The following is a 26,113-nucleotide window of genomic DNA, read 5'->3' on the forward strand; positions in this document are numbered from 1 at the left end:
ACAGTGATGGTCACTAGCTGAGATGGCTTGAAAGGCAGTTAGACAAAATCATGAAGGATAGTCTAGTAGCCATAATGGTTAAATAGAACCTCCATATTTAGAGTCAGTACACTGCTGAATGCCAGTTGCTGAGGGGCAATAATATTGGGGGGGGGGGCGTGCTTTGGTTTAGGAGCCTGTTTGTGGGCTTTCTTCAGGCATCTAGCTAGCTGTTGTGGAAAACAGGGTGCTGGTCTAGATGATGGCAGAACTCTTCCTTATATCCAAGATGATCGTTCTTATATAAAACAGTCATCTTGGTTGTAAGAAAATAGCCTTGGGGTCATGGGCAGGCTCCATAATTTCAATGTTAATTGACAGCTAGAAATCTGGAAAAAAAAAATTTTTGTGCAGCTTGGCTATGTTGTCGGACAGTTTACTTTGATGTATGTGTGCACATTATAAGTGTGCACATTTAATAAAAAGCCCCAGAGTGTTTAATTGTATTTATGGTATGGGCAAGCATAACTGTAAAGTTGGTTTGTGTGTGTGTTATGTGCTGTCAATTTGCTTCCAATTTATGGGAACTCTATTATTGGCCTCCAAAATGTCCTATTGTTAACAGTCTTGCTCAAGTCATGCAGGCTGTCGCTTCCTTCACTGAGTCATTCCATTTTATATTGGGCTTTCTACTTTCCTTAGCACCCTTGCCTTTTCCAGTGACTCCTGTCTTTTCATTGACAAATTACAGTAGCTTCAATTTAGTAGTGTGAGCTTCTAGGAAGCGTTCCAGCTTGATCTAGAATCTACAGATTTGTCTTTTGGGCAATCTTTGTAGTATCTTTTGAATTTTCCTTTCTCTTTTCCCTGCTGGTTTTGCTTGTAGTCCAGCTTCCACACCCATACACAGTAAAGGGGAATACCAGGTTCTCCAGCAACAAACCTCTGGTTTGATGAATTTTTTTTTCCTCCAGATCATGTTTCACATGCATAGGGACCTCAGTCTTAAGTCCTACTTGCTTGGGACCAAGGCCCTTGGATGCATGGGGCTGATTTATGTTGCTGCCACAATTTTTTTTTTACTTTGAGTAATCTGACCAGACTGGGCTTGTGGGGATGCCAAAGCTCAATCCTGCTGAAGAAATATAGGCGGCCCCACTGAACATGAGAAAAGGGATCTCAGCCCCTTGGTGGAGGGGGTTCGAATCCGTGGCTGTGAGAGAAGAATCCGAGGCCTCGACGTTCCCTTTTTGGTGGTTTTTGTTTTGCTTTGCTTGGCAGGAAGAACCGTGAGGGGAGGAGCTCAACCCGCCCGTCGCGCGAAGAGCCGCCGAAGCCTCTCCGCTTAGCTAGCGGGTGACTCAGCAACAGCAACAAGCGCGCCGGACTCGCCTCCTTCGCCGGTTCCGTTTCCGTCTTGCTGCGGACTGTGAAGCAAAGCAAGATGGCGACGACGCTCTCGGTTCTGCAGGCCTCGGACTTCGCGGGTGGATTCAGTTTCCACAACTGCGCCCGGTGAGGAGGCGGAGGGGCGAAGGGAGGGCGGTCGACCCAGGCAAGCAGGGCCGCAGCGTGGAAGCAGCCGGCTGGCGCGGGGTGCCCGGGGGGAGGGAGAGGCGGAAGGCTGCCGGTGCGCCGTGACTCAGGCGGTGCTGCGGCCTACAGGAGGGAGAGGAGAGGAGAGCTTGGTCTTCCTTTCAGTTTGCATTTTCGAATGCGCTGTATGGTTTTGCATGCAGTAGCTATAATAAATGCAGGATGTAAATGCCGACATTGCACCAGCCTGTGCCCCGCACAGCCCCTGCTAAGCCGCACGAGGGGCTGAATGCCAAGTTTACATGCCCCGATTTGGCTCTGCGGTTAAGCCCCTCTTGAAAATCTCAGTGGCCCGCGAGGAAAGGAATTGAGGTCTGTCTCTCCCCCACCCCAGTAAAGCTGCCCACGCCGGAGTTTTGAATGGGGAAGGGCAGAAGAGAGACCTTGGTGAGCACCTAAAGGTGACATTCCTGTTCATAACCCTCTTTCCGAATCTAATCTCTTGGTATCAGGGAAGCGTAAGAGGCTTGATTGCTTGAGGTGGATGGACCACAAAGGGAACCATATTTTCAGTTTGTTTCCTTGATTTGGGTTACATTTGAGGGGATGTTGGGATGTTTGTTGCCAACTTTACTAATGTTTATCTGCATCTGTCCTTTTGACAAACCAACACCCAAACCAAGTGTTGTCCTGCTATTGGTTAGTCCAGACCTTAACTGGGCTCCTCTTTGTAATAAGTTCTTGGATTTTGTAGCAATCTGGTTCCACTTAAGCTTAACCTGAGATCTCAGAAAGTCAGTTCATATTCCCAAAGTGGTTTTGGCTTAATTTAAAGAATGTCTTGGAGTTGTGGTTGTGGGGGTTATCAGAGAGAATTAGAAGATAGCTTAGATAATTGGTGGGAAGAACCCTTTGTTCTCTTTGACATCTCTTCTGGTTGCAGTGATGTAGCCAGTACCTTCTTGTGCTTTCTTTGGAAAAGGTCTGTAACAGTTTTTTCACGACTGTGTTCCAGGAATGGCCAGCTAGAACAAGAGAGTGCCAAGAAGGGTCTCCGGCTCCCTTCAGCTCGCAAGACAGGAACCACCATTGCTGGGGTAGTGTTCAAGGTGAGAGTTCAGCTGCGACTTTGATATTTGTTCAAGTAGTGTGCTTCTTTCAGTGCTGTTCTTTCTGTTTCTAAGAAAGCATTTTGTTTCTATAGGATGGTGTTGTGCTTGGAGCAGATACAAGAGCCACAGAAGGGATGGTTGTTGCTGATAAGAATTGTTCAAAAATCCACTTTATCTCTCCAAACATCTAGTAAGTATGGTTCGCCCCACACACAGTGTCCAATCACTTTCTGGGATTATTGCATAGGGAAAGCTACGGTTTGTTCCTTTCTGCCTTGGCCTTGATAGACTAACCTGGTGGATTGCAGCCCAGGATGTTTAGTGTGCTTTTTGTTTTTTTTTTTGTTTTTTTGTTTTTTTAAAATATTTTTTCTTATTTAAATTTGTTTAAATTGTATTGTATTTTTGTAAGCCAGTTTGAGTTCCCACTGGGAAGAAAATTGGGATAAATATACACTAAATAAATACGTGATATAGCCACTGAAACTTCAACTAAAATCTGGAGAACCATATTTGATTCCACATGCAGCCAGCTGGGTAACCTTGAGCTAGTCACAGTTATCTCAGAGCTCTCTCAGCCCCATGTAGCTCACAGGGAGACCCAGCTGGGAGCTTTCAAATCACACCACCCTGGTTGATCCTGCCTTAGTACCACAGAGAGAACTCTCCACAGTCATAAATGGGGCTCTGCTGGACAGCCAGGTTTAAACCATACTGCCCAACAGAGCTTGTCCCAGAGCTGATCCTGTGTGGGAGAGTTCTACTTAGGGCTCTTCTGGGTGGCCTGCTTTAAAGCTGTCTCTTTGAATGTCTTCTGCAATTGACGAGTTAACCCAGAATATTTAAATAGACTGTCATACCTTTAAATGCTTTTTATATTCGACTATCTGGCCACCCTTAAAAATCCTGAATATTTTCAGAATTTTACAACAGTGTCCGCTTTGGATAGTCAAAATTGAGCCCCAATATATATCTGGCTGAAAGAATAGCTGAAAAATACTGATAAGTATTTTCCAGTTATTTTATCAGCTCAGCTATACCAAACACATACTTCTCATACCAGAATGTTTTTAAAGAACTGGGAGCTTATGACATTTTTTAAATTATATATATTTATTTTTTTAGAAAAAAAAGTAAAGATGTGAAGGGGATACAGAAATGAAAAAGAAGTTACATAATAACAATATGATAAGCTTATGAAATTGTGATTTGGTTCTAGTTGTTGTGGAGCCGGGACTGCTGCAGACACTGAAATGACCACCCAACTGATCTCTTCCAACATGGAACTCCACTTGCTGTCAACTGGGCGGCTTCCAAGAGTGGTCACTGCCAACCGGATGCTCAAGCAGATGCTCTTCAGGTAACTGCCCTGTACATGGACTGTGTGATGCTGAGAACCTGCATAACAGCTATTCTTGCTTCCCTGTTCCTTAAATACATTATAGTGAGACATTGCAGTGGGGCAGGTTGAATCTTCAAATGACTTCCTTCAAGTAAGTGTGCATGCAGAGGTTCCCAGGGGCAACTTTTAAAATGACGTTTTTGAATTTGAAACCTATCCTGGTAACGTTATTCTATTCTTTTTTGTTTGTTTGTTTTGTACCCAGGTATCAAGGATATATAGGTGCTGCCCTGGTTCTTGGAGGGGTTGATGTCACTGGGCCCCATCTTTACAGCATCTATCCCCATGGATCTACAGACAAGTTGCCTTATGTCACAATGGGTGAGCAATGCTCTTTCACATCTGAGAACATAGCAACCATACTGCCTGCTAGTGGAAACCAACAGCATTTTACTTGTGTTTCTTCATTGCCACATTTTTCCCCATAACTAGTTTTGTAGAACCTGAAAGTAAAACCATTGTTGTGTGATCAGCTTTTTAGATGGCAAATAATAATTTAACTTGTGAGTAAATTGTGATTCACTGAAAGAAATCCAGATTCTCTGGACTTAGTGGGAAATTGGATTTCTAGAATACAGCTTCAGTGCTAAATCATAACCCAAGTTAACAATTCTTCATCAGAACTGTAAAGGAAAAAGAAACCCAAACTGTTTGAAATGCCACTATGCCCTTTGGGGAAATAATGTTGAAATGGGCATTTAAGATTTTTTAAAATCGGCACCATGGCGGATTTATTGCCTGAAAGCCACAAAAATAAGTTAGCTGTCCTATGGGTTTTCTTAGGACTTCTATTTATCTGTTTTGTTTCTTGGTAAAACAAATATGTCTGAATAAAAATCTTAGAAGTTAGCTGACTGAAAACTTGTGAGAACAGTCAGTGAGTATGAATGAGAGAGAGGGGGGGGGGTTTCACTCATTATTTGTTCTTGAAATTCCTGCAGTACTTTGTAAATAGGTGACAATATTAATGTTTGCTAAAAATTGTTTGGTCTTATTAATTTGAGTTCAGGCTAATATCAGTGGCATTGCTCTACAGCTGTTTCCTCCTATATATACCGAAGTAACAACTTTGCTCAAGCAAATAATTATAGGCAGCTGCAGGAATTATAGGTAGCCGCATGAGTGAAAGAACAAACACTGTGACATAGCTGGCAAAACCAACCAAAAAATTCTAAGGTGCATATAGAAGTTGTCTTTCTTTTTATTCCACGAAACAAGGTTCCGGTATTGAATCCCTTGTTTCGCCTTCACAACAGACTAGATCCATGCTATGCAGGTTACCATACTGCTTGAGAGCTATAATTTTTGTCTGTGCTGATGTAACATGCTGTGAAAAAAAGCCAAGGTGAAGCAAGGTATTCAATACCGGATCCTTGTTCAGCAGCTCCAAATTGTGTTGCTGAATTTATTAGAAGTGAATGTCAGTAGGAAAATAGGATGCAGTCAATCACATAAATCATCCTTTTATCAACAAGAAACTCTTGTTAGTCATGCAAAAGGCTTGTGGACTTTTTAGATGCTCTTTTACACACACGCTAAGGGAGGGGAGTTGCATGCATATGTAAACAGGTTTTTATAATGTATTGAGACCAATAGGGGAGAAAAGGCTATTTTAGGCCAATAGATGGTGCCATGGTACTCCACAAAGTAGTAAATTATTTGTGCATAAAATCTATTTTTAAAAATGCTGTTAATAGGATTTATGATGTAATACTCCATCTAAGCTCTTATATGAATTAACATAAAAGATAAAATAGGATTAATAATATTTATAAATGTGTCCTGAAACCTATCAATTATTGAATAACTGAACTATAAATTACCTTGCTGGGTGTACATATTAAGTGAACCAAAACTAAAGGACTGTTCTCTGCTTTATGAGGCATCTTTTGTCATTGTTTGTTTGATACTCTGACGAATGGCTGTCGTGTGAACAATGTTTACTGAATCCAGGAAAAGAATTTTTTTTAGTAGAGTTTCCTCTCCTCTACTAAGATACAAGCAGGCATCTAAGCAAAGGAAAACTAACAGAGTTAATCTGCCTTTTGAATAAATACTGTACATAGTGGTTTGTTTCCTATTTTAAAAAATAAGGCTTCAATCTTGGCACACTTTGGAACAAATCACATTGAACTCAGTAGGATTTACTTCAAAAGAAGCATGCTTAGAGTTTGGATGTAAGCCTTTTCCAAAGCTGTACTGTTGGTTTGCCACAGAGCATCTTGTACAAATCCAGTCAACCATATGGACGACTTCTATTTGCCTTTTAAATAGATTGTTTAACGCTTGTAGTTGTCATGTTTAAATTTAAAGGGTCAGATCCAGGAAGATGATGTAGTTCTGATAAAAATTCATACTTACCTATTAAATAAGGCTTGGGGTGAATGACTGTCTAAAATAATGTGAAATAAAATCGGGAGGCTAAAATATTCTGCAGCTCAGCCCTCGGCTCTGAAAACTGGCACAAATTTGAGTGTCTAACAAGGCATAATAATCCAGTTTTGATTTCTCTAGACAGAGGAGCATATTAAGATCAGCACCATCCTCTTAAATGATAATGTTTTGGCTTCCTGGTCATCCTGGATAGGCTGATTGGTCTCTAATGTGTTTAGCATATTAGCATATGTTTGAAATCAAATCTTTGGTGGGTCACTGGAAAGCTATTTACTGTCATTTCCATTCTGTTGGTTGTCCAAAGTGGCATTTCTGTTAATTACTGCTATTATTCTCCCATCCCTTCCTAAGGAGTTCAGGGCAGGAAACATCCCCATCATACAGCCAGTGACTGGTCCAGCTGAATAGAGTTTCAAATCGATCTTCCCTGTCTAAATTTTCATTCTAGCTGCTATAGTGACCTAATGCTCAGAGTGCTTAGCCATCATAGCACAGGTGCAGATGCTTAGATCGCTGACATCTGATGAGATGTTAGCTTGCTTATTTTTTAAAAAAATGTTCATGACATTTCTCCAGACTGAATGTTAATTACTCCTCCCATGTCCCTTTTGTTGCAAGCCATATATTATGAAATGCTGAAATAAAGCAGGAGGATCTTTCTGTAATTGCATACAATATGCAAAAGAAATAGAAATCCAGCATCTTGAGCACAAAGCAGTATCCTCCTTCAGAAGGAGTTTAAAACATACTCAGTGCTTACTCAGGAGTGAAAACATCAAATTAAAGTGTTTATGCTGACAAAGGACAAATGTGGATTTCAGCAAACGATGCAAGATTGTCTGATTGCTGGCTTGTCTAGAAAAGCTTCTGGCCATGGCTATATAATGAAATGCGTGCATAAAATTAAAGCACTTGAAGTCTGCAGTTCCGACTTGGGAAGCAGCAAGCTGCATTCCGGTGGTCTCTAGTGGCTGAGCCTGATCTCTTGGCACCAGTGTTGTTTCATATTCATAAATCAGCTCTTCATGCATTGGCAATGTCTGTCTGCTGCACAGCCGATGCCACCAAGAGACCAGGCCTCTCAGCCAGGAACCAGAGTGAAAAATGATGCCGATCGATGGGTCTGTGGAGAGCACTGGATTTCTACCCAGGATGAACAGCAAATTGAATAACAATGAGCATTTGTGAATAAGTGCCCTGTCAGGGACTGCTGACACTGATGGATTAGAGAAATCTAAATGTTACTCTCTTCACACTGCACACGGTCTCCATCGTGGCAGGCAATGGCAGCGGTGGCAGCAAACAGGTCTGTGGGTTCTGAAGATGCACACTGCCATGTTGTGGTTTTCTTTTTTTTGTTGTTGAAAAAAAAAAGAGCATTGTGCAGATATTAAGTTTTGGAATCTCCAATTCCTGTTTAACCCTGGATACTGAGATTTAAAAACAAACAGAGGTTTAGCTTCCCAAGGCATTGAATGCACTCCGTCCCCATGGTCTGATGAAGAAAACAGCATTGCAGGTGCATGTGGAGTGATTTCCAGGAAGTTTTAAATTTAATTACTGGCTAGCACTTGTGTGCCCCCATTGAACCAATTCAGAGCATATGCTGTTACTCCAATATACACAATAAGCACCATGTGAGCTGACAGTGTTCTAGTCAGTACTGGTGCAGTGTTATGTACATTCAGTATTTGTACATACAAATGGGCTTTTGCATGCTGAACAGAGCAAGGCAGGTGCTGAGCAGCTCATTGGGTTTTATTTTTGAAAAGGGCATGGAGCTATGCTGCCTATGCTGAAAGTGTTGTATGAGTATTTGATTCAGGGCCTCAGACATTAATATAACTATAACTGCTGCATTAGAATTGAGTTAAGTTCCAGATCAGTATACTTTTTTCCTCTTTAAATGTAGTAGATGGATTTTGTTTCCCCCCTCCTTTTTATTGATTGAAAGGATTTTAAGTGTCAGGTTGGGATTCTGTAGAGGAAGACAGGTTGAGATTCTGTAGAAGGAGGCTGGGTGCTGCTGAATTTTATGGGAGAAAATAACCTGCAAGAGCTTCAGGGAACATGTCACTTCCTTTGCCCAAGGGAACTTTTTGGGGTGGGTGATAGATGCCCCCTGACTCTGTTCCTGTTAATACTCTTATGGAACTTAATATGAGATCTTAAGTGGTTGACCTTTGAGGACAGCTGATCAGGAGTGACCAGGCATGGAGCAGTTAGCCTCTATCCCATCCCAGTTGCATTATTTGTCTTTATTTTGCATGTCAGTACTTAGCTGTTATAGGCTGCTTGAGTGCGGTACAGCGATGAGGGCAAAATCTGGCTTACCATGATTTACAGGCAGGGCCTCGGCAAACTAACAGCCTGTGCATGTATGTACGAATCTTTACATTATCTGCGGTCCTCTTTTCCCATGATAATGGCAGTCCGCACAAATGCAATAGCTGCCACCCATTCTGTTATGTCAGCTCTGCCACCTATGGCATTTCTAGTCAAGGCTCCATCTTGCTTAAAACATGGCAACCTTCTCTCTTCACCTCTCAACAATAGATGCATTTTTGTTGGAATCAGTGCTTGCTTCCAAAGCGCAGATTCATTTTGACCTCTTGTGGTTTAGCACCTTTCCCTTTGTTTGCTGTTTTGGGCTGTTTACATATTCTGTGAAGACTTTGTCAGCCCCTTGGAAAGTTTTCCATTTTTTTATTCCTAGTTTTAGCCTTTTGAAAATGGAGCCATATGTGGTGCTGAGGCTGAAATGAATGGCCATTGCCTGGAGTATAAGAGGATGCTTTGAGCACCCCACTGCTTATAAATGTGATGTATTTGGTACTGTAAAGGTAATGATCCTCAACCACAGCAATATTCTATAACAGGAGTATCTGTCACATTCACTGGGATTACCATGTTCATTGATTTGTGTCTGTAAATCTGCTGCTTCTACCCTTTAAACTTGATCTATAATTGGACCTCCTTAAATGGTTCAGATAAGGTAGTCTGTATTTTCTCAGCAGTGTCACTGTCAGCTTCTCCCTTTTCATTATACATTCAGCAGACTTGATAAAATCAGCAGGATGCCTCATTTGAAACTGTTTAATCGCTGCCTTTTTCTTTTGCTAAACCATTGAGGTGGTCAAGCGATGTACACAAATCATTTTAAATGGAAAATACGGCTTTCTGGGTGACCCAGTTAAATAGATAGTGGTATGCAAAACAAGTTAAAAAGTAATAAATGCCAAAAAATCTCCTAATTGGCGTAAAAAATTGTGGGTAACTTTGTTCAATCTCCAAAAGTAGAGTGGCCTGAAACACAGTCTGGGCTGCATAGAGACGTCATGATGTCTCTATGCAAAGAAGATTCTCTTGTGAACAAAGCAAGTTTAAAAATACAAATGGTGCCCAGCTGCTTCTTAACGTCCACATGTAGGATGTGCATGTGATGCCTGTGATTTGGTTGGGTGAAAAGGGGCTCTTGCAGAACTATCCTTGAGATAATCTGATATGCATGAAGTATGAATAAATCCTTGTGTTTTCACATCTGCCACTTTGCCTGCTTTACTTTGCAGAGCAGAGTGTAGGAACAATACCAAAATGAATGCAGTGTAATAATCTGGTTTAATGTAGATGAAGAGAACAAATAACCAGGAGGCAGCAGCCAGCAACTTTCTTAATATTTCTGGCACATCTTCTCTGCCACAGTGAATGCACTGAATTAATTCATTAAAAGTCTGTTCCTTCCCATTGGCTTATATTAGACTTCTAGCCTACCTCAGCCTCAAAAACTCTGACTGGGTAGTATTAATAATAATATTTTTTATTTATATCCTACCCTTCCAATGCTCAGGGTGGGTAACAAGTGGCATCATACAATTATAGATTTTAAAAATAACTATTTTTTAAAAAAGAAGGGAGGAGTGGCATCTGAGAACATACATATACTTGATTGTTTAACTGTCTTGTACTTCTGAGCAACAGACACAAAGCCCTGCTTCCTTAACAACCTATTACAATATGCTTTTTGAAGGCCATTCAGTTTCAAAAGCAGTTGTGGCATGGTTGTGGAAGGTGTTGTGGGCCAAGGAAACCAAGCCCCCACCTCTGGTATGTATATCTCTGTTTAATAATTCTGCTGGTAAGGATATGCAAATACAAGTTGAACCTAAGTATTCAGTACTCAAGCAGCTATTTTAGAGTTAGGTGGTTATAAATGGAGGTTAGAGGGATGCCAGCTGAAGCAAGTGATGAAACTTTCAACAGGGGACATTCAAATGGTCATTAGCAATATGAAGATTAGCATTTTTAAAGATCTTGTTTTTATGGCAAGTAGCACACTGTTTTGTATTTCCTTTTTCTGTTAATCAAAAAACTGCATTTAGTTGCTACTGCAGTAAGACTAAAATAAATGATTCCTCTGTTGATTTGATTGCAGGTTCCGGTGCTTTGGCAGCTATGGCAGTTTTTGAAGACAATTTCAAGCCGGACATGGAGGTAGCCCCCCCCCCCCCACCGCCATTATATCTTTGCATAATTGTGTCAGCAGTGTCACGTGGTATGTTATTCTGAGAAGGATGCAATGTGTAGTTTTAAAACAAGGCCAAGCTACTGTCGTGATCCTTTCAATCAGTGGTCTCCAACCTGTGGGCTGCGGCCTGGTGCCGGGCCACGAAGGCCATGGCGCCGGGCCGCGGCTCCCTCCCCCCCCCCCCCCCGCAGTAAAAAACTTCCCAGGCTGCAAGCTTGCGGCCCGGGAAGCTTCTTACTGTGGGAGGGCGGGGAGAGGGAATCAGGGCCGGGCCGCGCATTGCGCATGCCCGGCCCGTGCGGGCGCGACCCATGGGTGTGGCCCGATGCGCGGGTGTGGCCCGCGTGGGTGCGACCTGGCCCGCTGCACGGGCGTGGCCCGATGCCCTGCCGGTCCCCAGCCTCAGAAAGGTTGGGGACCACTGCTTTCAATGATCTTTCTTGCTGTGTTTTCAGCGATAGGAATAGAAGGGAAACAATATGCTGGCGAGGGTATTTCCATTTTTACCTATAGCTTTATTTGTGTGTCTTGCCTGTGATACTACATCTGTTTTAATAATTAATTGTAGTAAGCATATGGATCTGGATAGGGCAGCTTGTTTATTTCTTGTTTGTTTCTAAACAGTGTTTGTTGTCAGCAAAACAATTTGAAGTATCATTGAATTGAGATGGCAAGATTATATATAGGCGGACGGGGTGGTTTATAGCGTGACGGGCTTGGCTGTAGAGTTCTACAATAGAAGGATCTCATGGTCTCTCCTTACACTATGAATGTTACAAATGTATTTTATGGCCTGTCCTTTATAACGTAGAACTCTATTTTGTAGGACTCTATTTTGAGAGCCAGTTTGGTGTAGGGAGTGCGGACTTCTAATCTGGCATGCCGGGTTTGATTCTGCACTCCCCCACATGCTGCCTCCTGGGTGACCTCAGGCTCGTCACGGCACTGATAAAACTGTTCTGACCGAGCAGTAATATCAGGGCTCTCTCAGCCTCACCCACCCCACAGGGTGTCTGTTGTGGGGAGAGGAAAGGGAAGGTGACTGTAAGCCGCTTTGAGCCTCCTTTGGGTAGAGAAAAGCAGCATATAAGAACCAACTCTCTTCTTCAATAGTTTTCATGTTTGACGAAGAACTAACTTTTCCACAGGTTCTTTTTTACAGCCGCATATGTTTGGCCAATTGATGGTATTTGAGTAATTTATATTATTGTCAGCCTGCTGTGACTAGCCAAGGACTGTGAGAAAAGGATTTCACCCATAAGGCCTCCCTGGATTTTAATATTGTTTGTACTTTGTTCATAAAGATGTGAGTAAGCATAGGGGCACAAAACTGTAGGAGGTATGAGCTCTCATTGGAAGACTTTGACACTTGAGCTGATACCTGTTAAGGTGCAAGTGGAAAAACGTAGCTTCACAACATCACAGTATCAGTGCTGTGGGTTTTCCAGGAAAATTTAAACTAGAAAAGTTTCCCACCCAGATTTTAATAAATAATTTAAATCTTTACTGTTAGGAAAAGTAGGTAAATGCATCATGTAGAAGCTTGGACCATCTGCGGGCACTGGGGTTTGCCCATGCTTCACTCCCAGATTTAGCCCATCTAACATGATTGATTTTCTGCACAACAACCCTGACAATCACTATACATATGTGGGGCAGAATTTTGTACCCCATATCACTGACGCCTGTTATAAGTTGTGTATGCTGCTTTTATCTTCCAGAAGGAGTCTCAAAGAGGCTTACAGTCACCTTCCCTTTCCTTTCCCCACAACAGTCACCCTGTAAAGCAGATGAGGCTGAGAGAGCCCTGATATTACTGCTCAGTCAGAATAGCTCTATCAGTTCTGTGATAGAGGTCCCCCAGGTGGCTGCATGTGGGGGAGTGCGGAATCAAAACCGGCTTGCTGGATTAGAAGTCTGCACTCCTAACCACTACACCAAGCTATATCCTACTACATCTTCCTTCCAACTTAAGTAACTATTTCTTCTACAGAAGATACACACCTTTAGGTTTCTATTTTTTCTATGTAAATAAATTATTATTGTGTATGCCCTCAATCAGCATTTTGATCTTAATGTAATGTCAAGTTTAATCTTAGTAACAGACCCAAATCTGACCTTCCCGCAACGCAAGTCTCCTTTTGTGGAGACTAGAGAAAAAAAAATTTTTTTTGTCTGAAATACTGGATATTAAAAATGCTTCTGAAGTAGTGAAGTCTGGAGTCAGGTTGGAAATGATGAGCCTTACTGCTGGTGATGCATTGGACTCTTGAGCACAACAGTATGTTCTGATGAAATGTACAGCCAGCCATTAAGATTGGAATTCCATGCCAAGTTGTTCATAGTTTCACATAAACCCTTAACTTACTGTCTTACGCCACCCCATTCAAAACAAAAATTAGTCACTCTAACTTGTTCTGGATTAGGGGGTACAGTAGCAAGTGTATTGAGAAGAGGAAAAGACCAAATTAATCTGTTGCATTCATCAGGGTCAGAAGAACAAAATTTGCCCAACTAACTTGGGTGGTCCAAGCATCAGCAGAGTTTCCCTAGATTGCAGTGACTGTGTTTGGACTTGCCCTTGCTCTGTCCTAGGGCTTTGCTTAGTTGCATACACTGCCATAAGTATTTTGGAAGAGTGCCATACAGCTCAACTATATAGGTGTCTGGGAAACCCAAGAGAAGGTTCATCCATCTAGTTCATTGCCCCATTCCTTTTATCTTTCAGCCAGGGAGGCACCATCTCCCATGTTAGACAAAGGATTTAATTGGACAACAGTTTTTAAAATCTGTGTTTGCTCCAACTGGTATAAAATGGGATGGATTTACAAATCCAGGTAAAATTAAAAACTGTATATGCAAGGAATTCAATATAGTACATTTGTAGGAAAAATATGACAATGGCTTTATCTTCCATCTTTAAATTTAATGGGAAACTGACTTCTGCTGTTTTGTCATAAACAAACTGGAATATCTTTTAGCTGAGTATTCCAAGACTTGATCACATAAAAGCATGCAAGATCTGCGTTTTGGAAGGGCTAAATTATATCTGGCACATTTCTAGGTACCAGTGCAATGTATGAAATTTGTTGACTGCTGTTGTGAGGGACAGAACTTTAAAATTTTCCAGACTCCTGTCATTAAAATGGGTAGAAAATTAGTAATATTTTCCTGTTAAGATGAATACTGCTCCTTTTTGCACTAATTGTCAGAATATCTTGATAGAGCTCTGAAAGGGTAGTGGTGTGCTGCAAGACCATCACATCACAGAGAAATGATTCAAAGGCAAACCGTCCTGCACCCTCTGGTATCAACTTGCAAATTAGCATCTGGAATCTAATTAAACGAGCTTAATGAAAGTAGCAGCTGAATACTGCTGGAAAAGACAATCAGCCTTTTCCCCCTCTGATATATATTCTGTACTACTGAAGCTGTTCACCAAAAGCATCGTGTGAGCGCAGTTAAAGGCATTAGCATTTATTTGAAGGGTAGGAACTGTTTTTTCATTCTGTTACGCTTTTGGCATGCGCCGGCGTCCCTAGAGAGCCGTGCCACAACACATAGTGCACAATATTTATAAATCAGTGACAGGCAATAATAGCAACTTGAAAAATTTCTTTTGCTGGAATTTCAAGTTGAGAGCTGCCAAAAGCTGAGAGGATCAAACCTGCTCTGGCAGCTGCTGTGCCCTACAGTGAGAATAGCAGACTTTGAAGATGTTCGACTTAAAGAAACGAAGACTGCAGGCTTAGCCAATTTTGCAGGTTTCTCAAGCTCTGGCTTTCTGCCGTTTGAAGATGAGTTGTTCAAGCTTCTACCACCGCCTGAGGCAGCGTCACACCAGCAGGGCCTATTCCCCCCCCCTCTTAGACTTAGAGTATCTTGAGTTTTTTGGGTAGCACGTGCTTTGTCAGTGCCAAGCGTGACAGCCTCTTCATGGGCTGCAGAGAGACACAAACTCTATCCAACATCCTCCAGGTAGATAGATGCTGGCCTCTAGAGGAGCTGTTATAGATTGCCAGGCTGGCAACAGCTTTTGCCCTAAAGCTCTAGGTGCCTCAAAACAAGGTGACTGCTGTGAGACAGGCACAGTTGCTCATGTGCACCCCTATATAAACTTGTATAAGGTGGCGTGAGAAAGAATAGCTTGCCTAGTGAAGCCTAGTGATTGAGTTTGTGAAGCAAAGCCCCTTACATTTTCAGTGGAGTTCACTCCTTGATACAAGGCAGAGGAGATCCTATGTGCCAAAGGACTTGCCATGTTTTCTACTCTTACACCAGACCAATGTCTAAAAATTGATACTAGCTCACAGAAATTCCAGTTTGCAGAAGTAAAGAGCCTGCCAAACTGCCCTACTTACAAGCACTCTGCTTGTACCTCCAGGAAAGGATGGCATCGTGACAGCCATTACTCCAGTACTCATGGTCATCTGAGTCCTTTGAATTGCTGTTTCTTTAAAGCTCTAAGCAGAGACTCGTATGATGGTTTACAAGGCTGAAAATTATTGCTGATTTTTTGGTTTTATTAGTTTAACAAAGAATGCCAATAAAACTAACAGTAAATAGCCATGGGGATATATAATGGTATAGTATAACCTGATCTCGTCAGATTTTAGAAACGAAGTAGGAGACTACCAAGAAAGACTGCAGAAGAAGGCTGTTAAAATGGATCTCTGTTTAATCACATGCCTTGGAAACTCTGGCGTAACTAGGACACGGCTGTGACTTCCGAGGGCACTTTACACAAATACACCTGCACAAATAGCCGCAGCATCAGATCATGGTCATGGTGGAGCCTGTGACAAATTAAACTTCCTGAACAGGCAAAACAGAAAGCAATGAATAGTACAATAAGCATTTACAGAATGAACAACAAAAAGCAGAGTACAGTAGCCAGGGGTAGTGAACCTGTGGTCCTCCAGATGTCCATGGACTACAATTCCCATGAGCCCCTGCCAGAAAACGCCGGCAGGGGCTCATGGGAATTGTAGTCCATGGACATTTGGAGGACCACAGGTTCACTACCCCTGCATAGCCTACAGTCAGAACAAAGAATTCAAAATTAGCCATCAGTGAACACTTGGAGGATTACACTGGTGACATTGTAATGGCCTATGGCTCCATGCAATAAAATCTGACTTGACTTGATTTGACACTGGTGACATCTAGTGTCTAAAACATGGCAAAAATCAGCTACTGGAAAATGGTGGCAGGAAGAGAATTACAAAATTAAGGCACGATGGCATGCTTCTAGAACTGAGGCTTTCCCGAGCAGGACCTTTTCCGAAGTTCTCAGTGGATGTCTGGACATCATGATCTGCGTACCTCTATACTAAGAGACAAATACTGCCATGCCTAACAGGTCTGAAAACCAAGAGGTTAAAACGTGGGCAGGTAGAGATAGGCGGCAACCTGTCTAACTACTGTCTGGAAATGCTCCCATTCTCTAGGACTTGGAAACCATGGCACATTTCTAGTTAGCAAGGACATAGAAGTGGGCTACAAGTGATGATGCCTGAAAGAACAAACAGAAAAGAGGCAGAGGTAGCAGCAGAAAGGAAGAGTGTAAGGGGCAATAGCTTGCCCCATATCTTCCCATAGGCCTCTTAAGAGCATGGGAATATTCTGGGATTAACTGTGCATTAGTTTGCCATATGAATACTTGTTATTAGAAGGCATAGTTTAATAATTCCTATTGTTACGAAAGAGCTGCTTTCAAGTATTATTAGATCAAGAGCTCTTACCCAGCGTTTTTGGATTGCCCTACCAAGGGAGACTCACCTGGCCCTTTTATTGTATTCTGTTCGGCAGTCAGTGGAAATCTAGCTGTTCAGAGGAGCTTTGGAATTGGGTGAAAGTTGGCTGATTATTCTTTAGAGCTGCTGCTTACAGGGAAGACTTGCTTCTATGTGCTATGATTGCTCTCTGGTTGGGTAGTTGGCTAGTTTATTCATAACTTGTTTTATCTGCTCTAATTTTGGTAGCTGTTTGTGTTTTAATATAGAAAGATAGGACAGTTTGTGCCATCTGGAATATTGTAAAAGGGGCCTGGGGATGAGGGATGGCTGAGATGGTGAAACGCATGGAATTGTGCTGGGCATTAAAAGCCCTGATTATTCAGCTTTCTGAAAATGCCACCCTCACATTTCCTAGCTGCTCCCATCTCAGGATCTAAAAACTGACTTTTTCTTATTTCTTTTAGAAGTATCCTGTGCCAGATTCATTGCCATCTAGCCAAGTACTGTCTACTCAGGCAGCTGGTAGCTCTCTAAGGTCCCAAGCACAGTGTGGTCTTCTTTGCTCTTTTTGACCTGAAATCCTTTTAGCTAGAGACACCAAAGATTCAACCTGGAACTTTCTGCATTGAGCGATGACTCTTCCCTCATGCTGGCACCAGTGCAGATGTGCTGTGTGCAGTTGTAGGCACTCTGTCGGTGTGGAATCATTAAGAGTGTGGCAGAGCTAAAAATCCTGGTTCCTGGCCTTTTGCCTAGTGGAGCAGGTTTTCTGGAATAATATGAATTAGAAAATTTTCTGGAAGTTATTCCAGTGCTATAAATAAAGCATGATCTGATTTTGTTTTTTTACTTGATTTTTGTAAATAAAATATAAGGTTTCCAATACTCCAGTAGTAACAAATTTGAATTGAAATATTGGATTAGCAAAATAAAATAAGTGTAGTTTAAATGCGCAAAACTTCATGTTTAAATTATTTTATTGGCAAAATATTTTTAAGAATGTAAAAACAATTTAGAATGCATGCTGCTTACATTGTTAAATTTAAAAGAAAACCTGAAGGCACTGAAAATTTGATGCGTGAACTCTGCAGTCCCAAACAGAGTTGGATCTTTTAAAGTCCTTTGAAGCCAGTTGTCTTAGAAGGGTGTAACTGTGCTTAGGAGTTCATTGTAATTTTAATGCAACCAGAGTACTCTGCCTGGTATGGCATGGTCATATTTGACCACTCAGATTGTTTCAGTAGAATTTAACTTTTGTCCACGGAGGCCTTGATGGCACCTCTTGACTTGCATCACTTGATAGTTCAGTATCAGGTTTGCAGTGTTCTTTCCACCTTGTGGGAGGGGACATTTTTTATTGATTGTCTTCTGTATTTTATTGCGGTTTTATTATCCTGTTGTGAACCGCCGTGAGCCAGCTGGCCCAAGAGCGGCAGTCAGTAAGTCTAAAAAATAAGTAAAAATAAGTATTTAGGCTTGATTTTTAATTGTATAGCCGTTCAGGTGAATTCATAACTTGATTTTAAATTTTGCATTGTTGCACATATTTGTGCTTTAATCCCTTCCCCCCTTGTCTAGTTTACAAATCGATAAGACGTATCCTTTCAGCACCTTAAATGTTATTCACACCTTTGAAATTACCCAGCTTGCCTAATATTATATTGACAAAGGTCCCATTGCTGTTGCTTTTATGAAACCCTGATTTCTGTGAAGGAAAAAAAAACATGACATTTTCCTGTTTTTTGTGGGTTCTGAAATCAGGTGGCCTGCCCACAAGCTTTATGGGGTAGGCTGAAAGGGACAGTCTTCTCCCTTCCTTTATTAGGTGGAGGTTGCAATAGCATTCAGCCCTCAGCTGGAAGGAACAGGCCAAGAGCTCTGTTGGACATTTGCAGTGACATTTTGAACATGTGGGATATCTGGTGGGTGGTGTTCATTGTGGGCACGAAACTGGGGCTTAGCTGGATTTGTTCTGGGAAATGTAACTGCATGTGGTCAAGTATCAGTTTAACTGCTGACAAGAGGAGAATCACTGTGGTGTGCTATTTTTTTTTTTTTTGACAACTGCCCAAACTTTAATCTTGATCAGGCACAGCAGCCTCATCAGTCTCATTTAGGCTGCTTGTGTGACTGACTGACACTCAGGAGCAGTGACAAGCTGCATATGAATGCCGGCTTCATTAGTGGGCCTGATCAAAATGCCCATGTCTCTGCCACAGGGGCTCAGGTGTGGGTGTCTTCTGGCTAATCCCCCCAGCTGACACTCGGAGTTTTAATGACTCCGTAGCAAGGTGGCCGCTTGCTGGGAGGTTTGCCAGCAGACAATGGAGATCAAGGGAGACCCTCAGCATTAAGCTGGAGAGCTGCCTGAGTAACTTGCATCCCCTTTGGCAGAACGCAGAGCTTAAGCAAATGCCTTAAAAAAAATTAGACTCCTTTGCAAAAATAAGTGCCCAGCGTTTGTGTATCTGTGACACTCTGTCCTTTTAGAATTGATGCTCTTGTTTCCAATTGCACGGTCTGCACGGTGGTCATCTTACTATGACATATGTGCTTCTGTTTCTCCAAGTAGAGATGCTTTCCCCTGTTTGTCCTTTTAAATTCTAGGGGTATTAATTTGGCTTCCCTCCATTAGTAGGATTGATCTAAATCTTTCTACCTTCACTCCAGAATGCTGCCTACAATAATTGTACACTGCAGTAAAATCAGAGTCCAGTAGCACCTTTGTTGGTCTTAAAGGTGCTACTGGACTCTTGATTTTATTGTGCTACTTCAGACCAACACAGCTACTCATTTGAATGTACACTACAGAATTAATGATAAAGCACTTTATAGCTTACGGCTTCTGGTGCCTGGTAATCTTCATTTCTTACTAGCTGTGTTCTCCATAAGGAAATTGCTTATGGAGTTGCTTAAAGGATGTGATTTCCAGGCGTGTCATTCTGTATAATCTGAGAGAACACAGAATCTGCCAAGAAATTTTGACTGTACATTCTAACTCATCCATTATATCAGTGGTCCCCAACTGGAGACCAGTACCGGTTCGTGGATCAGTTGGTACCGGGCCGTGGCTCCTCCTCATCCTCCTCCCCGGCTGCTGCCTCGGGGGCTGCCCTGCCACTCTGCCACTGGCTCACCTTTGGTGCTCTCTGGCAGCCATCATGGCTGGGGCTCTCCCTCAGCGTGGCACTGCGCAGCTCCCCAGTGGATGGCGGGAAGCCAGGGGCACCGGCGGGAAAGCTAGTGGCGCAGGGGCTCAGGCAGCGGCAGCAACGTCCCTCGGCAAAAGACTACCCCCCCTGGGCCTCAGTAAAATTGTCAAGCGTTGACCGGTCCCCAGTGATAAAAAGGTTGGGGAACACTGCATTATATGGCTGAATGCCGGCACTTTTGGGGCACCTTCCTGAACTTACTGAAGATACTTAGTAGTACTTAAAACTTGTGTCTGGTACTGTGAGCAGGTGTACTCACAAGCTACTGATGTCTAGAGAGCCCTTTTCAGTTTAAGATGCGATATGGAGGATAGGTCATTATTTTTGATGCGTTTCTCAGCAGTCAGTGCTCATATTGCTTCATTTTTCACCACAACAGGATGATGTGGTGGGATTGCACTATTTCCCCCCCTTGTTCAGGTCTATAGTTCATATTTTCTTAACGACAGAAAATAAAATCAATCTTGGGCAAAGGGAGGGAAGAACTCAGGGGTCCCCAATACGGCACTTGTAGGCACTGGTCCAGGTAGGCTTCTGACTAGCCACTTGAAATCCGAGGGGCTGTGCAGATTAAAATGGTGGTGTTCCAGAAACACCAAAATGCTCACATTTTAATACCCAACAGATAGCTAAATGTTAGCGGCATGTCCCTTGTTTCAATGTGGTGCAGGCGCATACTTCTACAAACTGCCTGTTTCTCGGCTTTCTGTCCTTGCCCACATCACTGAAGCTGAGATGAGGACAGTCAGTAAAGATTAGATTTAAGAAATTGGGGTTCTTACTGGAGATTTATTAATGTGATCTGTTCTTCCCTGTCAAACAAGTCTGGTTTATTTTGCTCTGAAAATTCTGGCAGTATCACAAAAGCACCAGTAATAAATTGTGTCTGGGAGTTGGAGTTTAGCTTTTAGCAACTGGAAAGCCCTCAGTAGCCTACGCACATCTCCTTTGTGATGTGAGAGTTTAGCCAGTAGAATGGCTTTCTGCTGCTCCTATGAGGAACGAAATAGAAGGAAGTGACATTACAGAATGATGGTTCTCAAATCATATGTTTGCTATCTTGGCTCGTAACTCAGCATAAATTGTTAATGTAAATTCAGGTTAGTAGGGAACATATTTTTAACTAAAAAAGATAAACTGCTGATTAATTCAGCATAGAACTCAATTACAAATTGAAAGGGCCACTGCGGGACTCCTGAACCCTAAAGACAACAGATGTTGAATTGATACTGTAGCATATTTCACACTGGTATGAAATATTAACATGGTTTATTGTACTTGTGGTGCAGGAAGTAGGAAAGGGGAGGCCAGGCTCACGGATACACGTACTGCTACATTGTGAAAATAGCTAGGTTCAGCCACCTGCAGTTGGAAAGCTTTAAGATATGGACGTTTTACGGGTAACAGAAGGAACACAGCTCCAGTAAGCTTACATTTCTTCTCTTTTGTCAACAACACAAATTATGCAATAATGAATCCTTTCAAATGCTTGAAGGCAAGGAAGACACACACTGAGTCTTGGCTTGTTTTGTATCCTGCCAAATTTTGGGTGCAATAAAAATGACTCTGTACACCTTTCAGTTCCAGTCATAGATGGAGTCTGCTTCTTCCTAGTGAATAGTTTTCTAAGCATTGTTTGAAGCTGCAATACATCAAGGCCTTCCGTGACATAGGAAAGGTACACATACAAGGTGAGATACATGGATGTATCTGACATGCTTATGTTCTCTGTCTTTAGCATGTAGAGAAGTTGGGCCCAGTTGGTTTCTCTTAGAGTTGTTAGGAGGCCAAGATGTGGGAAAGGAAGGGGTTAAATATATACTGCCCTGAACTCCTTGGCAGAAGTAGGGGTACAAATGCTAATAAACCAATAGTTACTTGCGAGTTATTGCAGCATCCTCAGACTGATTCCAAATTCAGGCATTACATTTAGATAATAAGCACCTTTGAAGGTTTGCTAGGCTGAAGCATGCTAAGAAGCATATATAGATGTCTTAGTTCAGTTCTTTATGGTCATGGTGTCTTGTTGCATGACTGGATTTTTCATGATGGTAAGAGTTTATTGCTGGACTTTTTGAAGACTAAATATGAAGCAAAGATGCACATAGTATCTGGTCATAAGTAGGAATGTTTTATCTAATGTTTTTGGGTGGCCACATAATTAGGACGGGAAAGCAGAAAGGGGGAGCTGTGATACAATTTGGTGGTAGGGAGAGCCTGATTTTGCTGTTGTGGAACATGTTGTTTTGACAAGGTTAACTCTTCATTGTAGTTCTAAAGCCAGCAAATTATGTAAATCTGCACTACATGCTTGAGGATGTTTTACTTAAATGCCTCTGGCTGTGTAGACAGAGCACCATAGTTCAGGAGAAAACAGTACAGGAGCAAGCATAACCAGTTAAAATGAAGCAGCAACAGTTCTAAATATGTCTTTGTACATCGCACTGCAGCATGAGTTTCTGTGGCTTTCCAGACTGCCTCATTCATACTGCAATCTAAACTTTATCCTGAGTATTAATGGAGTGTATAGATTTTAAAAACTTAAATGGTAAGGCTTATTCTTGGAGTGAACAGAACTGAGTGAGTGGACATCTGCCAAACCCATCTGTCATATGTTCCCTCACCTGGCTGTAGAGTTGCCTGCTCTCCTGGATTTAGGATTTATCTCAGGAGTACAGAGATCAGCTTCCTCAGAGAAAATAGCCACTCCAGAGGATAGACATCACTTCCAGATGTCCAGGAATTTTCTAACTTAAAATTGGCAACCCTACCTAGCTCAGAAACAAAAGTAACCCTGTTGGGTTCAAAAAACATTTGAGTACAGAATGACTTGTTCAGTAGCAGAAGATTTGGAATATTTGCAGTATTCCCACACTGACTTTCCAGTCTCTGAGACAACCTTCAGCAGTCTGCAACCACAGAAATGTGGCTTGATCACTATTGTTCATAAATAGCAGATGAATAAGAGAAATAGTGTGCTTACACAAACCAATCTTGTCTCAAATAAGGACTGTGCTGATAACTCTTTCAGACAGGTTTAACATTACCCGAGTGATCACTCAAAAGTGAAGTAGGAACAAAGCAAAAATCATGCCACTTCTAATCAATTTAAGGTTCGAGCTTCAAAACAGTATCTGAAGTGCATTCATCCCCTTCTCATTGCACTGTACGAAGTATTGAGCATTAGAATGAAAGGTGCCTTTCATTCATTTCACTTGAATCCACCTTTGCTTGTATTTCCCTGTCAATCCCCAAGATGGCGTTTGGTTCAGAGACACATGCCAGATATGAACCAGCCTATTTAGGCTTTTCTATTTGGGGGTTCCCCCCCCCAAGTTGGAGGGGGCCAGACAGAAGAGATGGACCATGAAGCAGTCAAACTCTTTTGATTTGGAGTGGCTGCCTGGGGTCAGCTCCCTTCCCAAAGCTTCCCAGTAGATTAAGTTTTGCTTCCCGTTATGTATTGATCGTGAGGAAATTTCTCCCAGAAGACAGGCGTATCCACATTTCTACACAATCAAGACTGCCGATTACTCTTCCAAGGTCTAATTAGCCTTCTTTAAGACCTGGTATCCTTCATGCCTGGTCCCAAACTCCCAATACTTTTGTATAGATTTTTACTATGGCACTAGCATCCCCCCCCCCCTCCTTGGTCATGTCAGAGGTACTCTTAAGTAATTTGTACATTTTGTTTTTGGGGTTCAAAAAGGGTGTTGAACAAATTTTATTTATATACATTGGAACTGCAGAGATTAAGAAACTGGATTTTTAGCAAGGTACAGCAGTTTAAAAGTAAACCAGATACTGTTTTCAAACATATAGGTGCCCTTTTGGTATACTAAGAATTGTTTCCAATGGCATACTATAATTATTTGTAAATTAGAGCCTATGTAGTGTCATAGTTCGGGTGTCAGATTAGGATCTGGGACACCGATTCCTACTCTTCCGTACAAGCTTGCTGGGTGACCTTAGGCCAGTTATACAGTGTTCAGCTTAACCAGTCCCGCACAGGGTCATTGTGAGGACAAGACAGAAAATGATGCAAGCTTCTTTGGGCTTGCACTGGTGAGAGAGGCTAGATAAAAATGAAGTAAATATGTTTGAAAATTCATTTTTAGGTTCTCACACTGTTTTAATAGAATAGCATACCCCAGACACTCACATTATTTTGTCTGAGGCATTCAGAACCATAGGTGAAATGGTTTTCTCTTGAAAGCTTTTTGCAAGAAATTGTCCCAACATTTGATACTTGTTTGACCAGCCTTTTCCGTTGCAGAATGCTTCAAATTAAATTTGGGTGCTCTGCTCTCCCTAGTCTGCAAATCACTTAAGTGATGAGCTCTCTGGAAGACTAATGTGGAAAAGTTCTCTACCAGGGGAGGGCTATTTGGGACTCTTGCCACTGCAGTTGGAGAGAGGTAATCTATCAGTTTTGGAGTGTCTACAAAATGCAATTCTCCAGATAACGGGTTTAAAGTAAAGATTTAATACCGTCTCTATCTACTATGATGTTGCTGTGACAGTTTAAAACTCGTTCTCTAAATCTCAGCAGACTTTATAGCCAGCAGTGGGCCAATATAGAGTTTAATGGCATTACAACACATAAATCATCTTTTAAAGATGCTACCAGTAGCTCCAAAATTAAATGCAGACAATCTCTTCAGTTATAAATAATTTATCAAACACCATTTTGGATGAGCCTCCGTGCTGAGTTATTTATTTTAGCCTTTACTGTTCAATTCCTCAGACGCATTTTGAAAGATCCATTACTGGTCAGTTTAATGAACTTGGGGGTCTGCCGTGCCCCCTCCAGCAGTTTGGCACAGCTGTGGTGACCATTACATGGCTGGCCCGGACCTCTTTGTGCCTTTTACGAGTGTTGCCCATTTGTCATGTGGCGGTAAATGGAGGAGCACATTGGAGTCCTGGGACACATTGTGTGATGTAGCAGTGGAGGAAGCCGAGCAGCCTATAAAGGGATACTTGTCACAGCTGACTTGTATTACAGTACATCACTCTTACAGTAATCTCATTTAAGGGGCATCCATGGGCCCCAGAGGATTATATTCCCAGTTAGCTTGGTCTTTGCAACCATAAAGGAAGAAGTGCGCCTTTTATATACTCAGAACTTTTAGAGATTTTTTTTCAAAAAAGATTAATTATTACACTGCGTCATTCGTGCCACCATCGTTAAGACTGTGACTGTCAGCACTTTCATTAGAAGTCTCTCTTTTGTGATTCTAAAAAACTCAATTGGTGGGAACTGGCATTTGGGGCTTGTATGCAGGACCAGTTTTTACTGAACAAGGTTTCTCAGTGCTATTGCAACCTTTTTTTTTTGCACATTTTATTTTTTAAAGTTTATTTTCGATTAAAAATATAGAAATAAAACTTACACGAAGTTCTGAAATGTAAACTACAAAGCTATAATAAGACGTCAGTTAGGCAAGCTCAAAATTAATTTCTTCTTGTAGACTGGAAAGCATTCTGTTTTCAAAATATATCAGACATTTGGCCATGTAGTAGAAAAGCTAGTTTATATAGATGAACATACTACTAATTTTTCTAACCAATTCACAACATCTTTAGAAGGGAATTCTAAATGATTTAACAAAAAAAAGGTAAAGGTAAAGGTATCCCCTGTGCAAGCACCGAGTCATGTCTGACCCTTGGGGTGACGCCCTCTAGCGTTTTCTTGGCAGACTCAATACGGGGTGGTTTGCCAGTGCCTTCCCCAGTCATTACCGTTTACCCCCCCAGCAAGCTGGGTACTCATTTTACCGACCTCGGAAGGATGGAAGGCTGAGTCAACCTTGAGCCGGCTGCTGGGATTGAACTCCCAGCCTCATGGGCAAAGCTGTCAGACGGCTGCCTTACCACTCTGCGCCACAAGAGGCTCTTTAACGAAAAAAAAAGGGGGGGCATAATGGTAGCTATGCTCTTATACCTTTAAAGATAACTGTAGTGGTTGTATTCCAGAACTCTTCTACTCTCCTACACTCTCACCAGATGTGCATAAAATTGGCATTGATAGCCCCACAGACCCAAGAATATATCTTTTTGAGTAATAACAATATTGTCGTAGTCATGACTGCTCTGTTAGTTGGCAGGTGTTAAATCAAATTTTTAAAAATGTCGCATGGGCTGATGTGGCGAATTTTCTTTCGATAGTATTTTAATTATAATTAATTATTGGAGAACAAGGCTTAGGTAAG

The 26,113-nt window shown here is 41.9% G+C and overlaps 1 protein-coding gene across 1 annotated transcript in view; it reads left to right on the plus strand.

Moving 5' to 3' along the window:
- The first annotated feature begins 1,254 nt into the window (after window positions 1-1,254).
- PSMB7 (proteasome 20S subunit beta 7) overlaps window positions 1,255-26,113 on the plus strand; it is a 31,204-nt gene continuing 6,345 nt past the window's right edge. The window contains exons 1-6 of the mRNA XM_077305670.1: window positions 1,255-1,494; window positions 2,531-2,624; window positions 2,720-2,817; window positions 3,847-3,987; window positions 4,235-4,350; window positions 10,856-10,914. Coding sequence (XP_077161785.1) covers window positions 1,424-1,494; window positions 2,531-2,624; window positions 2,720-2,817; window positions 3,847-3,987; window positions 4,235-4,350; window positions 10,856-10,914 — 579 coding nt within the window. The 5' untranslated portion in view covers window positions 1,255-1,423. The remainder of the gene's footprint in view (window positions 1,495-2,530; window positions 2,625-2,719; window positions 2,818-3,846; window positions 3,988-4,234; window positions 4,351-10,855; window positions 10,915-26,113) is intronic.

This window comes from Paroedura picta, chromosome 12 (assembly GCF_049243985.1).
Source record: "Paroedura picta isolate Pp20150507F chromosome 12, Ppicta_v3.0, whole genome shotgun sequence".
Taxonomy (NCBI): Eukaryota; Metazoa; Chordata; class Lepidosauria; order Squamata; family Gekkonidae; genus Paroedura; species Paroedura picta.